The sequence below is a fragment of the Labrus bergylta genome, chromosome 10, assembly GCF_963930695.1.
Source record: "Labrus bergylta chromosome 10, fLabBer1.1, whole genome shotgun sequence".
Classification (NCBI taxonomy): domain Eukaryota; kingdom Metazoa; phylum Chordata; class Actinopteri; order Labriformes; family Labridae; genus Labrus; species Labrus bergylta.
Window position 1 is genome coordinate 18,112,219 of NC_089204.1, and position 17,143 is coordinate 18,129,361.

General features: G+C 39.6%; 2 protein-coding genes across 2 annotated transcripts in view; one reads left to right on the forward strand and one right to left on the reverse strand.

Moving 5' to 3' along the window:
• The window catches only part of cep170aa (centrosomal protein 170Aa), a 39,453-nt gene extending 34,220 nt beyond the window's left edge, over positions 1–5,233 (reverse strand). Inside the window, exon 1 of the mRNA XM_065959304.1 lies at positions 5,004–5,233. The gene's annotated coding sequence lies outside the window, so the exon portion shown is untranslated. The remainder of the gene's footprint in view (positions 1–5,003) is intronic.
• Positions 5,234–8,274: 3,041 nt separating this feature from the next.
• Positions 8,275–17,037, forward strand: rtkn2 (rhotekin 2). Its single transcript, XM_020650226.3, has 12 exons — positions 8,275–8,455; positions 10,028–10,227; positions 10,431–10,489; positions 10,688–10,741; positions 10,857–10,974; positions 11,276–11,476; positions 12,101–12,195; positions 12,563–12,669; positions 12,760–12,891; positions 13,335–13,503; positions 13,693–13,800; positions 14,047–17,037. The coding sequence occupies exons 1-12, from the start codon at positions 8,321–8,323 to the stop codon at positions 14,751–14,753; spliced, it is 2,085 nt and encodes a 694-aa protein (XP_020505882.2). The 5' UTR covers positions 8,275–8,320; the 3' UTR covers positions 14,754–17,037.
• The last annotated feature ends 106 nt before the right edge of the window (positions 17,038–17,143 follow it).

Consider the following 17,143-nt stretch of genomic DNA (forward strand, 5'->3'; position numbering starts at 1 on the left):
ATATTTGAAGCATATGCAGAAGCAATTACAAGACAATATTTAAAGACAAGACAAATAAAGAGCAGAAACCTTTTTTTCTTTCAGAAGGCTAAGGTCAATACATAACAGACAAGGGAGACTGTCTTGCACCTGCAACCCTAAATCTTTGGGGGACAGGGAAACCATAACACCCTGAGGGGTGTAGAGAACACACTTTCTCTGGACAGACAGGCAAACAGAAAGACAAAAGGATTTTCTTTAGTCCCTAAAGGCTTTAGTCTACAGTGTATTTACAAACATAAAAGTGTACAGTATAGGATCTATTGTTCCTCTTAACATCTGGTTAAAATAACTAGTTGTGCATCACGGTTTTACACATTTCTCCTGTGTTTAAATAACATAAACACTTAAATGATAGTCAAATTCTAATAATGCACTGTTCGATAAATGATTTTTTGATGCTGATGTTGCACTAACTGCTATGAATAATCAGAGAGACGAATGAGCACAAAGCCGAACGCTGAACTTCAACAGTCTGACACTAAGTTAATTTATTTTAGCTCTGCAGGGCAGCCAGTCAATTACAGTTTGTTTGACAATAAAACAGTATATTTAATGTTCTTGGTCTGAAACTAGTATGGCACAAAGGAGCAATGAGGAGCAATAATTTTCAATGATGTTGAGAGTACAATTAAAACAAATAGATGACAATAAAAAACCTTGATGAAACCAAAACCCCAGACATTAACCTCTTACAATAGGATAACAGCACTATGCAGGGAGATAATAAAGCCCCTCTAATCTGCAGAAACCTGAGTGTGTATGTGTGTATGCTTTATGTGTGTTGATGTGGCTTGGAAATGATGTTGCATGCGGGTAAAAAAAAGTCCCAATGCAGCAGAAAAGACCATATGGTGCAGGAAAATGGACACACGCATTACATGAGCAGTTGGCAGTAGGAATAAACAAGCTAACACCACCATTTAGCCTGCAACCGCCCAGCAGCCACCTCTTTGTTATCATCATACACAAAGCCAGCACACCTCTCTGGCCTTAAGACACGAACTCACCATACGCTCGATGACCCCCCCCCCCCCCCCCCCCGTACCACATGACCCACAGACCTACATATGGAAATGTACTCCTCACAGACTTCAAGAACTATACAGCATTTTAGTAAAAAAAGAAAACACAGCACGCCTTTGAGCACTACATCATGAAAGTGATTATTCTTGTAGAGACTACTGAGGGTGAAGCCAGCACTCTTAACAAGCTTTCTTACTGATAGAGACTTTACAAAAAGATGATTAATAATCCAAGAGAATTAATAACGCACATGCCCTACAGCATTGTCTGTTTCAAAGCATGTGATTCTCACTCTGTAAAATGTGTGCAGTACATTTTCAGAGAAAAATATATTAACATAGACTCATTTCTAGAGGCAACAACTGGTTCATGGAAGCAAAAATACTTTGAGTAGTAATATTGAACCTTAAGTTAATGTTAAAGAAATCATTAATACACTTGGCCATGGCTGAAACAATTGGTTGATTAAGGCATTACCAGAAACCATTTTGATAATCAAATGAATCATATAAGTTATTATTAATAAGGCCAAAACAAGAAAAAATCATGGGTGTTGCTTTGACAAATGTGGGCCCTTTTCAGCTTTAAATCATTTTAAACTGGTTATCTCTGGGTTTAGAATTTTTTGATGAAAAAACAGACATTTAAAGTATACGATGCATCGGTTCAACATCGGTACCTGCCAATTTTTGGCCCTGTTGGCCGACATCGGCAAATGATGTGGCATGAATCACTGTCAGTAGCCAATTTTTATTTGTTGTGCCAAATCAATTTAAAGCTGGCATCTAGTACACCTAACTACTGATTCAGAGAAGAGGTTTTTTTATTGGGCAGAAGAAGTCACCCGACTTGTTTTTCAATGTTTAACATGAAAGAAAATTGTGACATTGTGGGAGTCCTACACCAAAAGAAGTCATGAAACAAATATTGGAATCAGCTAAACTGTTATTTCAAACATCTGTATCAGCCCTGATTTTTCCAATCAGTACATCTCTAATTTAAAGATGTCACTGACCTTGGCCTTACAGAGGTGGTTGTGGACATTTTCAACTATTTTTGGTAATCATATAGACCAGCTACGTCCGTTCAAACATTCCTGATATGAAATATTATCGATTTTCATGTTAGTACAATAAAAGAAACTAAAACTGAAAACCAAAAGTTGTTTGAAATCGTTGTTTACATTTTCAAACTGCAATATCCTTGTATTAGACTATCATATGAATAAATCACTGTATAGCAGATAGTGTGGGAAGTATAGGTTTGTTCCAGTTATTGGTCTCGTGGCCCTGTTTGGCCCCTGCTGAGCAGATAATGTCTGACCCGTGGCCCTTTAACAGGAACATTAGTATTTGGTGAACCCTGCCACGTTGATTATGGCACCAGCAACATTACATCCTGCCCACAGCAATAGCCTCAGCAGTAGACAAAAATAGTGAACTGTCTCACTCTGTAATCCACACTAGCACTTAAAGAGAAAAAACATGTAGGCATAACAGGACAATCAGAGGGAGCCTGGCAAAGGAAGAGATGGGAGTTGGAAACTGCCAAAATAAAAGATCAATATCTGCAGTGGAAAGAAGCACAAAATACTGGAAAGTCAAAGGGGAGTACGTTACACCCCAGAACAGATGTGAAGGTCAGCCAGTTTTTTTCGTTTTTTTTTTCATTTTTGAGAGGCAAAAAACAAAGACCCACCCAGATGTTTCATAACAAGGGAGAGGCTAATGATTGTGATAAAACATGTGTTCAAACTTTTCCTTTTCTTTCATTCTTTTTTTTTGCCATGTAGTCTCTCACTCTCCCAATTTTTTTTTTCCGTTCACCTTCTTATTTTTTGTCTCTGTGCCTCTGTACACGAGAGGGACTGCACCAGGCAACGCTGCCTCTCATAACCCTTTCAACTTTTCCATCCAGATTACAGAAGTGAGATACACTGCTATTTAAAGCCACAGACACCCTGGCACAAAAACACTTTAATGAACGAATTGGACAGAGGGTAATAGTATCAACACCCAGGCTATGTTGTTTTCTGTCTCAACTAACACTCCCTGAACACTGAAGTAAAATGAACTCACTTCCTAAACTTCCTATATACACAATGGCTGAAGGCAGGCTGGACAACAAGGTCTACAGTAGAGGAGAAAATAATCCCCTATTATTGAAGTTAACCTTTCTATACTCGTACAAGTATACAACAGTTTTGATAGTGAAGCAGATGCCACTTCAAGGTATTAAGTGTAAGTTACAGCTTGCTGACTCTAAGGAATTGTGTAAACAAGCAAAACAACATAAGAACATTTTCAACAGATGTAGTAAAAACAATTAAAGTGTTCTATTAACTCACATAGTTGCTGCACTTGAACCGTTTGAATTGACACTTTTATGATGGCAACAGGGGGGAGGCTGCTGTCTCTCAGAGTGAGCAGCAACCAGTCCTGTGACACTGACACACTTTTTTAAAAATGCAACCGCCTGTAGAACCAACCAGCAGTTGCCGGCAGCAACATTTGCAGGGAGGACAGGAAGGAGGCGGTAAAAGGCAGAGCGAAAAAGAGAAGGAAAAGTGAAGGAGACTGGACGGTATCCGCTGCACACTCTATGGCTCCAACCCAGAAAACATTTTTGAATTAATACAGATGAGGGAGGAGAAGGAGGAGACTAAATCGTCTCGGTGATGTTCAGCCTGTAGCGCTGCAGCTTTCAAAGAAAACATCAACTCAGTGTGTGCAAACTTGTGTTATAAACCAGACCTGGAAAGCACAGAGCTTCCTTGCCAAATTAAATGTTATCAGATGAGATTGAGAAAAGAAACAAAGTGAATAAAATCACATACAGCCTGCTGATACAGATATCTATTTAAACAAGTGCAACTATTTGTATGCATCTTGCATAAGCATGCTGACTGACTTCGTCACTTATTCAAAGCAGTCTATATTCTCTGATAATAAACCATTATTACACAATTTATAATTCTGAATATTAGACTGTATGGGGAACGCAAACAATGTATCTTTAAGGTCTATGTTAACACGTCGGCATTGAAGATAATGCAGTTGAAGCTGATTTTTGGCCCAAGTTTAACATCTTATGTGTTGATGACAGCAAAAATCAAACTCAACACAAAGAGAGCGGATGTATGTAGGCCAGCTACATCTGCCCCACGAAAACAAAGCCTCCACACAGAAGGGGGGGGGGGGGGATCCGACATCGGGAAACACTCTTTACAGCATTTAATAGCGAAATGCCCCGTCATATAATGTTCCCTTCAGACAATGTAAGCAGACTCAAAGAGCACCCTCAGGTTAGTGTGTCTCCGCCGAGATAAACAACAAAGCGTCCATTGTGACCGACCTTCATTGATGTGCATCCTGTCTCCATACCGTAGGATGGTACAGCAGGATGCAACTTATCAGAAAAAAACAGGTTAAAAAGCAAATAACATAAGAGGGAAATGTGACTGGTGTTTTAACAGAGGAACCGAAAGTGGGGAAGCTCTGTCTCTGTACAAAGGCGTAGCAGCAGTGCAGGCTGGTCATGCTGCTGCTGCTGCCGACAACAGTAGCCACCATCCAGTTAGCCAACAAGGAGTCAGACCAGTTCTGTTCAGCCAAAAGCAATAACGGTATTTATATGCTGCGCTTTTTTTTTTTTTTTATTAAACGTGATAAATGCATTTTTTTTTAGTCCAGGTTTAACTAGCCTATCTAAACCTGGGACGCTTTAAAGTCGGTTGGGTCAAAAAAGGAGAATTTTGAATCAACATTAATAACCCACATTAACATGAATGGATGAGAAAAGCAGAAACAGCGACTCTTCCTTCTCTGTATGCCGCAAACTTCACGTGTCGACCACACAGCTAAAAAGCTTACCGGTTAGTTAGCCGGAATATTTGTTTCCTTTATGCTTAATTTAAGTGAAATTCACGCCTCACTTACCCTTTTCCTCTCCGGTGTGTGTAGCTGTCGAAGGTGTGTGTGTGTGTGTGTGTGTGTGTGAGTTAGAGCCCAGCCCAGCCGCTGCTGCAGTTCTGGCTGTGCGCATCGGCCTTCTCCCCCTCCGTTGCTCAGCGATACGCTACTTCCAGCGAAACAGCGGCGCGCCGACCATCCTGCAAGAACCGTCAAAGCAGCGCCCATATGATTCTAAACTTCCGGTTACTACTTTCAAAATAAAATACGAGCGAATAGGATGCCGGGTTTTGCAAGCGTCACATGCACCAGCGATCTTAAATCTTTGGGGGACACGGAAACTTTAAAACCCTGAGAGGTGTAAAGAACACAATTTCTCTGGACAGACGGGTAGATAAACAGAAAGAAAAGCATTATTTTTTTTAGTCCCGAATCAATCAATCAATCAATTTTTATTTGTATAGCGTCAACTCATAACAAGTGTTATCTCGAGACACTTTACAAAAAGCAGGTAAAATACCTTACTCTTTGTCTGTTAACATTACAAAAGAGCAGGTAAAAAGACCTTACTCATTGTTATGTTACAAAAAGCAGGTAAAAGACCTTACTCATTGTTATGTTACAAAGATCCGGCCTATCCATCATGAGCACTTTAGCAAAGCAGCAAAAGTTACAGTGGTAAGAAAAAAAACTGCCTTATTAAAAGGCAGAAATCTTCGGCTCATGACGAAACAGCCTTCACACTAATGGCTTAGTCTACAGTGGATTTACAAACATAAAGTCTTAAAGACAACCATAGTAGTAGACAGATTGAAAACGATTATAGCTCATCATTCCTTGGCCTGTGAAACTAGGTGGGCACTAAAAAAAAACAATGATATTAAAGTTAGGACATACATTTTACAGAATTATGACTTACTCCTCCCTCTGCCTGCTGCACACTGAGGAGGGGGATTTAGAGCAACACTTATTTGTTTCCCCGATACTTTTTCTTGTTTTCCTAAAAACTGTTTTTTTTTTTCTTTTTCCCATGCTTGTTGGACTGCTGGGTTTTGCTCTAGTTTGAGCGGGAGACAGTGGTGTAGTGGGGCCAAAATAAGTGGGTATACTCTTTTTTTTAAAAGTCGTTTGTCTAGCAGAGGATTAACAGCCTCTGTAATAAACAGTGACAGGTAAGACTGCTCCTACATATTTAGTTTGTGTGTACTAGACAATAAGAGATGGAGTAAAGAGAGTCATCCCTTCACCATCAGGGAAAAAAAATTGCAGAATACTAATATTGTCAATCTTTCAATGGTGTTTATCAGAGGAGATTTGGAAGTCGGTATGGAGACTGACAAATAAGTGGGTATACTCTGTATAACTGTGTATAAGCTGCAGATCACCTGTAGTATTGTTTTTGGTCTTCAAGTTTTAGGGAGAGGTGCTGGGAGCGACAGGATAATGCAAGGTTGGCTCAGCATCTCCCATCTTTTCTTGATTTTGGCCATGGGTCTCCAGTCTGTTCTGGTTTCCTTGGTTTATTCTTTACACTTTCCGGTTAAATAAAGCTTGTGGGTTTTCAGCCCTTTAAATCCTGTGGCTTCCCTTTCATTTATTTTCAGTTTCCATGTCACTGACCCTCCGTTCGGTTAGTTTTTTTGTAGGGAGCCTGTAACATTGGCCTATTTGGAAAATGTTACTTTTAATTTTAAAAGCAAATGTTGTGATTTCCGGAGTTTGTTGTTGTCTCTAACTTGACAGACTCCACCACCGCAGCGCCAGCGTCTACACTTCCAACCATGGATGCTTCCAACTCGACCAGAAGCCCATGACAGAACCGGGTGGGCGGGTTTCCTGGACTCACTCAGGGTCTATTGTTCTCCACAGCAGCCGGGTCACACAGCCTGCAGGACAATATTAACGCTGAAAATAAAGTAAATTGCTGCGACATGATGGTCAGCCCAGTGGCACAACATCCGGGGAACCAAACATAAAACAAACGATCTACTGAAATGAAAATGAAAATGTTGCACTACAGGATCTTAAGAGTATTACTTGGCTTTTTTTTTTCTTGCCTACGTGCATACTAATTAAGGAGATTTTAACAAACTGTTGTAAATAAAAGCTTAGCAAACCCCATAGACTGTAAATATTAAAGTAAGACCTCAAAACGAAAGGAATCGGTTTTAATCATGGTTTTAAAAAAGTGCTTTGGAAGGACACCGAAATGTTTGCAACTAGAAACGATTGGGCTTAATCAGGTCAATGAAAGTGTGGATCGAAATTACTTTGAATTTTACTTAGTTATTGTGAACGCATACGTACACAGAAAGGCCCCCAAAACAGTTTCAAAACAAAACTTTAACCGAAAACGTGATACTTCAAATCGTCTGGCACAAAAATTGACGTAATGACGTAATGACGCGCCTTCTTAGTCTGAGTGGAGCGCTCGGTTTGTACTTCTGAAAGTACCGGCTAGCAAGACGGGTTGTCTGGTATTTATTTTTGAAATGTAACACCTGGGCCTGTTACTTTTATACAATGTAAAAAAAGGCAGTATAAAAAATTAGTTTTTGTCATTTTTGGAACATTACAGATGTGCTTTATTATGTGGACGTTGCCTTAACTTCCAAAAGCCCTGGAGAAACCAAGTCCAGTAAACTTCACTCATAAGGGTCTTTGCCTTTGAACTGCAGCATTCAGGAACGCTCAAACTGAGTTCAGGTCTTCTGCCTTTGTTTTGCTGCGGATCAAAGTGAAGTCACTGTTTTACTGCAGTGGAGTTAAAGGTGTTACGCCTTTGTTTTAATATCTCCTGACACACACAGTAGCTTGACTAAAGTGTAGCAAAGAAATAGTGTTAGTTGTGTTATTTCAACCATGCAACCAAGTGAAATACAGCATCAAATGGAAGCTAATGCCGGCAGAGTACCTCAACTTCCAAATAAGGGTCAAAGGTCATGTTTGAGCGAAAGATTTTTATTGTACATTAATAACCTCATTAAAAAAAAGACAAAGAATTGTCACATTTCCAATATTCTGCTTGCAACTCATTTGGCTGGACAACAAAAAGACTTTAAAGTCATTTTTCTGCAGTTCTACACCACAGACAGGTGGTCTTGAGGCAAGAATGATACTGTGTGTGTGTGTGCGTGTGTGTGTGTGTGTGTGTGTGTGTGTGTGTGTGTGTGTGTGTGTGTGTGTGTGTGTGTGTGTTACTTTCGACATTACCGCCCACGCGGCAGACGGCGGTACCTGAATCAAACCCCCCCCCCCCCCCCTTTTGTCGGTCGTACGTTGGCTCAGGAACGTGCGCAGCCTCTGCCTGCTTGCTGGTTGTTAGGAGCGAATGGTTGTGCGACATGGACGACCCGCGGGACGTTCAAATTTCCAAGCGAAACGGGAGCTCCAGGTCGTTAATATCAGCAAGTTCCGCGGTGGCAATGGAGATCAAACGAAAGAAAATACGACAGAGCACCGTGTTCCTTCTGACAGAGGTATGGCCAGAGATTTTCTCGAGTGGACTTTTGTTGTTTATCGTCAAATCTTGAATCACAGTGACGGGGTTCAAGTTACGCCTGGGAAGGGTCCAAAGTGCAGCGATGAAACGAGGCTAATGCACGGTTTCTTTTTTTTTAAGTTTTCAAATTAACAACAACATCTTGCTTATTCGGTAGGCTGTGCTCAAGCAAAAAAATTTTTTTATTTTATTTAACAGCTTCTCTTAAACATTTAGTTTCTATTACCGAGGACAAAGATAAGCAAGTCGGGTCAGTTAAGAAATACGAGACCTGCCTCTTCAACATTATTCACTTCCCCCGAAACCAGAGCTGTGCACACTCTCTGCACTGTTGAATGGTCCAGAGCAGGGATGGGCAACTTTGGTCACAGCAAGGGGCCACATTGATTCAATTCTCACTGCCAGGGGGCCAAATTGTAGGATACTAAAACGATTACAGTCGATTATGTCTCAACATTTACCAGTGATCAAATATTATCATGGACATATTTCTGGTTTTCATGATTTCATGGCAGATTTCATCATGTTTTTCTTCATGTTTCCAATTAATTGGTGTGTAAAAAAAATTAACCTGAGGGCCACATTTAAGGTTGATGGGGGCCCCGGGCCGCCAGTTTTCTAGACAGATTTCTAAAAAGCTGCAGGTGCATATCATAGTATGGAAGTTAAAATGGAGAATGATCATGTTTATGTATCCCTAAAACAGTTGTGCATTTATTTCTGAAATGTATTTGATGAATAATACCAAATACAAAAAGTTTTGTTTTCAAGTAAGTTTAAGAGTTGTTTATTTTTTAGAACAGAATTATATCAGACATAATCATACTCCATTCTGGCTACAAATATGTTAGCTTGATGCAACCCTAAATCCCTATATTCCATTTCTCACTTGTTGTTTAACAGCATGCCATTGCCAAACATACATTTGAAAACTGCATCCTTATCATCCAAAGTGCATGTCATCTAAATCGAGTCCTAACTATCGCTGTCCATCTAACATTCACGTCATGATATTCATCAAGTCATGTCAAACACAAAGTTGCTCTTGAGTGATGAAAACATGGTGGCCTCAAAGGGGATGACATTTTCAAAAATCAGCTTATCAATATCAACTGAAATGTTGTGCTAGTACCCTCTCATGGTGGTAACTGTTCAGTTTTTTTTTTTACTAATATCATCCTAAAATACTATCGGGTATCAGGGATTATGTGTCTATACACAGATGCAATACCATAATGAAATATATCCCATATATATATGTTAGCAGCAGAGAGTAAAATGTTATTATAAGGTTACAAAAAATATTTTCCCACCAGTAATCTGTGTTTTATAATCCTTCTGTTTGGGATAAAGTTGTGTCGAAACATCTCTAATAACCGTTCAAGGGGAAACTTCATCTCGGCAAAATCAACATGTTTGCACTCCTCATGTGTTATATAGTTTTACGGACTTACAAAGCAAAAAAATACAAAATAAATTCTGCTCTTTATTTTCATATTCATCATTCTGATTATTGGAAATGTTTCCTTTGTATGTTCTGTCCAAAAAGAACACTAACATGCAAGACAAGCTTGAGTTTGAGATACGGATGCGCGAGGGTGCCTACAAGCTGCTCCTTGCCTGCAGTAAGAGAGAACAGGTTCTCAACGCCTCCAAGAACCTGCTGACCTGCAACGCAAGGATCAAGGCTTATCTCACACAGCTGCAGAAGAAAGAAGAGGAGCAGGACACGATGGGAGCAGTCGGGAGGTGAGGAATTTGGGGCTCGCTGTGTTTCGTCTTTTAAAAGCTTTTTAGACACTTAACTGCCTGCCTTTCAGTGACTCAGGACAGGACTGAGTGTGTTTTGGAAAGAGGTTTATACATTTGAAGTTCTGTCTTGTTGCAGAGAAGGTTATATTTTGATAAACCTCATTTGATAAATTGTGATATTCTGTAAACGTTCACTTCAGACTTTCAGATCCAGTCTTGGATGGACGTGCGTGCTGTAGTGGAACGATTGCTGTGTCTGGTAAGATTGGCTCCACCATTTATCCGCAATCATTATCAAAGAGTCAGCGTGCAGAATAAGATCCTTCTAAAACCCTTAATAATATATAATATAATAGTTTTAACAGACATATATATACTTGTGAAATACTTCACAAATTTAGAAATTGAATCTTAAGAGTCTTTCTGTGACAAACCTATGTCCTGTGTTCTGATGTAGGGCTGCGCATTCCTTTGATGTGGAGGGATTCAGACCACTTTAACAACAGAGGGAGTACGTTAGTCCTTGTTTTGCTAATTTTCTGTTTAATTTTCCCTGATGTTTTTTTTTTTTTTTCTTCTGAAAACTTGCTATACTACAAAATTCTTGGCTCTCCTCGTGTTAATAGGCTCTCGCCGAGTGGCGTTGTTCTGCCTGATGCAGATTGGCTCAGAGGTGTTTGACACGGAGATGATGGTGGTGGACAGATCAGTCACTGACGTCTGCTTTGAGGGAGTCACCATCTTGTAAGTAAATACTGCGCGTCTAATTTGCAAGGTAAACTAGTAAGAAATGCTGTAAAATACTGAGTGATTTTAAGGATGTGTTGCTGAAAATCTGATACATGAATGGCAGAATATGCGTGTGTTTGGTTTTACAAGCATTGACGCATATTTAACACCTCAGAGATCAGATCTGTGCGTAAAAAGCATAATTCAGGAATTTTTGATTTTCAGCCTTGGGTTGTATTCTACTCTTTATATAACCTGGTTTATATACATTTAAATGTTTATGCTCTACTTAAAATGTCTCCATCATGTTTTATAGTAAAGAAGCAGGGCCTCTGTTTGAGCTGAAGGTGGAGCTGTGGAGCTGTGCCCTGGAGGAAGAGCTCACTATGGTAAACACGCCAAAGAAGCTGGCCAAGAAGCTTCGCAACTCCTTTGGAAAGACGGCTGGGAAGAAGCTCTGCCCTCTGCTGGACAATCCAGACCCTGACACATTCCTGCAGCACAACCCCATACCAATGCAAGTATTGAGTTATCCCATTAAAAAAAAAAAAAAACCCTTTACAGATTCTTGGCTCTCTAAGGTTTTTGCAGCTGGGAACGAACTCAATTATGGGTTGAGCCTGGAACAAAGGTTTTAGCTGCAGGCTCATGAAAGGGTTTGTAAACAAATTATACAGAATGAGTATTGAAACGAGGGTTAAACCAGGATGGGATCAGAAAGCCTTTAGACATTCATAGATTTTTTTTCTGTCAATGTATCAAACTTATTTTTTCTGCAAAAAGCCTTTTGATATTTCTCCCTGGGTTTTATTTGTGTCTGTGACAAAAAAAACTACTTAAAAGCATCAAATGAAACCCAACAGCACATCTGTAAGTGATACACACCACATGTTCAGTGTAAGGAGAAACTTTGGGGTCAATAGGCCTCTCTGGGCAAGGAGACAATTTTGTTGGTATAGTGCATGCTGGAGTCTTAATATTAATATATCCCTATTATTATTTATTTTTTGAGGTCAAAGTTAAGCATTAATATTTTTGTGCTTGAGCTTTTGAAGTCGATGTTTATAAATAAATAAAAAGCTGATGCAGCATTCTTCAAGGACCATTAAACTATGTGTTTGTGTGTCTGTACCTGTACCAGAGGAGCCAAGTACAGCCTGCTGGCCTACACAACGCTGGGTCTGCCTGAAGCTGAAGGCAGCTTTCAGTCGCACTCCCTCATTGTCCTCCAAAATGGTAAGAAGGAACAGAAATGTAATATGTGGGAATGTAAATGTATAATTCTTTTGAGCTCCTGCTTTGATTCACCACGATGTGATAATCTAGATTTACTACAAAGACAGCTTCAATGGAACAGATTCATTTTGATGGAATGATTAAAGTTCAGCTTGCATTTCTTTTGAGGCAATAACATTAACATTTAAAAAAAACTTTAAAAGCTTTTGAATCGTGTTTTTATCTTTTTGCTTAGGAGTATAATGATTCTTATTGACCTCTTACCTCTATCTTTACGTAAAGCTTATACATGTTTATTAAGATGCATATATGCAGATCTCTTTATTTTTTTGAGTTTCTTTGGCATTGTTGCTTTTCATCCCCACAGCCGAGTGGTCATCCTGGCTTCCACTTTATGGCAACCTCTGCTGCCGGTTGGTGGCTCAACCTAATTGCATGACACAGAGCATGATGACTGGCTACCTGAACCAGAAGGTGAGTCGCCTGCTGTTAACAGTATGGTCAGTTCCTGGTGTTAAATTATACGGTTCTTGTCTTATTTGTTCTCTTTTATGGGGATTTCAGCAAAGTGTGGAGGGGATGTACCGCTGCTGCAGTCTTTACGGTGTGCTGAGTGCCGGCTTTTTGTCCTGTTACTTCACCCCAGAGGAAATTGAGGCTAAGGTGCAGCCCACTCTCAATGTACCCATCAACAAGGTAAGACAGAATCCAAACTTTTTTATACCACATTATATTTTGCTCTTGTCTGTACTTTGTGTTTGATTGTATTTATTACTTTAATATGAAAGTGGGAATGTAGAAATGATAACAACACCAGGAAGTTGCTTCTACTGTCAATGTCTTAGACATTGTTATGTTTCCATTAAGCTGTCTGGTTAGCAGAATTTTAAATTGAATACAAGCCTCAAAATCATTATTATCGATTAAAATCTCAGCTCAGAGTTTTCCCGAACGTTTTCAGTCAATCGCAGATGCCACATTACTCACGGATGTGCTGCTTGCATCCCTGACTTGTAGTTGCTGAATTAAAATGTATTTCTTTTTATTTCAAACTTTTTATTACAATCCTCATAGAGCTCTCATTTGTTATCGTGGTACTTGTTTTTCAGCCTATGAAAAGTTGTGGTTTGTTTCTGCAGGACACTCGAATTCGTATTATGGAGAAGGAGTCGGCAGGCCAGAAATCCAGGAGTCTGTGTATCATCAACCCTTCACCAGAGGGATCTCACACCATCATCTTCAGCACAGAAACCAGGGAGGAGCTGGAGGACTGGCAGGATGCCCTCAACCAGCACCTCTATGATCAGAGTGAGTATGTTTCTGTGTAAACAGGATTTATAGTGATATTAAACTACAGTATATGTACTGTATGGTCAGAGCAACACCATGTTCCCGATTTTGTGGAAATATCTTTTTGTTCTGATATTTAGCTAACTTCAGAAAAGATTGTTTAACCTTTAATCTGTATCTCTGGTGGCTGTCCTTGTTTTTAACCAGGCCAGTGGCTGCACTGCTGCAAACGGCTAATGAAGATCGAGGTTGTGTCACCACAGAAACCATCACTTTTCCTCACCAAGCAGGCTAATTCGGTTTACAATGACCTCAGTAAGTAGTCTAAATGGAACAAGTGGCTGAATGGAGTTGAATGTATAGCTTAGTGTTTGATGTAAGGGTCTGTATTTATAGAACATACAGTAACAAATGGGACAATAAATGTAAAATATTTCTATTTAACACAAATAATAGCTGACATAATTAAATGAACAATTACAATACAATTTATCACGTTACATTTTTTCTTATGTTTATTATTTTGATGTAATCTTAATGCCCGTTATGCTTGATGTGCAGGTATAAATTCACCTAGTAAGTTTGAGAGCATCACAGACATGATCCACAACAAGATAGAGGAAACAGATGGCCACTTTCTCATTGGTCCTGAGGAAGAGAAGGAAGCACCTAATTGGTCCACTCTGTTTGATGGGTCTCATTCTGTGGTAGTGCAGAAGAGTATTCTGAGCAAGAGCAAAACCTCCACCCCTTGCCCAAGCCCCAACCAAAGCACCAGCTCCACACCTGTCAGCAACCACAAGCGCCGCGCTCCGCCCCCTCCGCCTGACAGAAAACCTTATGCTTCCTCCATCCGTCCTGCCAGACCTCCCCTGCCTGCTTCTCTTCACCCTCCTCCTCCTCCTTCTCAGTACCAGGAGAAGGAAAACTCAGGCGTTTGCACTTCACGCCCGGCCACAAGACCCAAAACTGGCAGACCGTCACTGGATGCCAAGTTCTCTGCCATCATCCAGCAGCTCCAACGGAACAACACTGGAAGTGCAGGAGCCCTCAGCCGCAAAAACGCTCCGCTCGGCGTCCTTGATGTACAAACACAAGGGCAGCCTCCCCAGCAGCTTGAGTACCAGAGCCACCACATCCAGACCACTGAAGCCACAGGTGACCATGGCTTCTTCAGACCGAGTCACGGTCCTGTTCCTGCACAGCGGAGCAAACTAAGGAAGTCATTCAGAGAGAGGATGAACCTTAAAGCCTTCGACCATAACTAGATTTATCTAGCTAATCCTACCTTACCACTTATACGAATAACTCTAAAATAACTCTTAATGGTTAGAACTTCTAAAGTCCGCTAGGTAACAATAAAATGAGTATTGCAATTTATTTAAGTGTACCAATAACAATTATGTGGTGATATTGTTGGAGTGGTCCTTAAAAAATTAAAGGAATAGTTAAACATTAAGGAATGTTTACATGCTTTCTGAGATGTAAAAGTATTACCACTCACCTGTATATTTAATATGAACCCTGAAGCCAGGAGACAGTTAGCTTAGCATTAAGATGGAAAACAGTGTAGTTAATATGTGCTTAAAAAGCTACATTTTTAAATTAAATAAACAACATTTTCTTAATAAACTGAGGTAAAGAGACAATGATTGGAAGCTTTTTAAAAAAAAAAATCAATACAGCACAGCTTACTGTTTCCCACAGGCTTTCAGTCTTTATGCAAAACTAAGCTAACCACATACAACTTTATTTGGCTAATAGACAAGAGTGGTATCAATCATCCTAATTTGATTTCCCAGATGTCATACAGTTTCTTTAAATCTAAAGAACGGGTGGGTGATGTGGTCTCTTAAGAAACGGTCCTCACATTGTCCATCATGACAACCCAAATCCCAGTTGACTCCTCATGCCACAATATCAATATTTTATTGATACACCTCCAGCTCCATTACTCATTTCTAAACTTTCTCATGTGCAGCTAACCCGTAGATGAAATAGAGAGCTAAATGTTGGCTTGAGCGCTGCCATCATCAATCCCACTAAAATGGAAAAGGCTTATTTCTCAGCTCCTAGCTCTGTCACTGGGACGTGGAGCAAAGAAAAAGCCCTTGCAAAAAGCACTCAAATTGGAATTGATCCACGAATCATTCCTTTTGGAACTATTGACTTATTACACTTACTGTGACAATTTTATGACCACTATAGTTGATTTTAAGGGAACAAGATTTTAGGAGCGATTGCAGGCACTAATGTGACTTCTCCATTTCCCAGAGGTCTTTTATAATGGAGTGACCTTGGTTTTCAGTGGCTACACATTATGTTCAACATAGTTTAATAGTACAGCCCATAACTGCTAGGAGGATAATTGAATGAATGAGACTTTTGAGAGGCTAAGACAGTGAATGTCCCTGTGTTTGTGTTTTTAACATATCCAATACTGGCAACCACTAAATATTTCAACCATTTAACAATCCCATGCTGAAGAATGGGATTCATAATAACAGAGTGTGCAAAAGATTAGATACTTTCTCTGAAACTGCCAGGCAAAATGAAGCAGTATGCTGAAAGCTACAATCCCATTTTGTTTTATCTCACCCTCTAAATTCTTTTTAATCAAGAAGGGGGATGTAGATTTGGGGGGGGCGGAGGCGGATTACAGGAGGATTTAGTTTAAGCCTTGAAAGAAAGGAGAATGGCTTGTACAAAAGGGGACTCTGCTTAATATAAGCAGTGTTTTCAAAATGTTTCTATGCTCCTGTGAACTAACACTATATTAGGCACTTTGATGTTGTTACAGATTGGGCCTTATTGGCGTTATTGCATAGCTTGATATGATGATCATCTAATCATCTCAATAGCAACATTACAATTTCCTGTATCCTCCATCGACACTTTTACCATTTTCAGCTGGATAAAGTGAACCAGAGACAAAGAACACAAGACTACTTATTGCTGACATTTATTTTGAAAGCTAATCTATCGGTATAGTATTTCAGACTAACACTGTAGACCCAGTTAAAGCAGTGTCATGCAGGAAATGTGCCTTCTGTGGACATTAAGCATGATAGAGGGCATGTGATCTAAGGCCCTGACACACCAAGCAGAAGTACTGTTGCTTAGTGACCAAACAAAGACTCAACATTCTTACTCTTGATTAAACTAATGAGCCAGGGTTTTAGAAAATATCTTACTATTCTCATTTATCTTAACCTGATGGTAGAGATTACAGTAAAAGCTACAATCTTTGGTTTTGTAATGTCTCAGTAAAAATGTTCTGTTTTGATTATTAGTACAGCCGTCTCAAATTAATTATTTAGACTTTGGCTGGCACTTTATTTATGTACTTGAAAGCAGGAATACATTCATCTTGCCCTGGTGCTGAATAATTTGTGTATAGTGTAATGTGAACAATATTGTAGATATATAAATAATTGTTATGTGTTTTTCAATAAGTGCAATTTTCTCCCTCCTCTCTCTTTGCTGTTGTCTTGGAAGCTAACTGTATTTTTTTTATTATCGCTGATCTGCAATAAAACGGCCTACTTTCTACCCCGGTGAGGCTGCTTTTTTTTTTGCTGAGCTTGAAAGTATAACTGAATATTTTTCATGGTAAAGATTTACCAGGGGATGGCAAAGTCAAAGGATGGCTTTTATT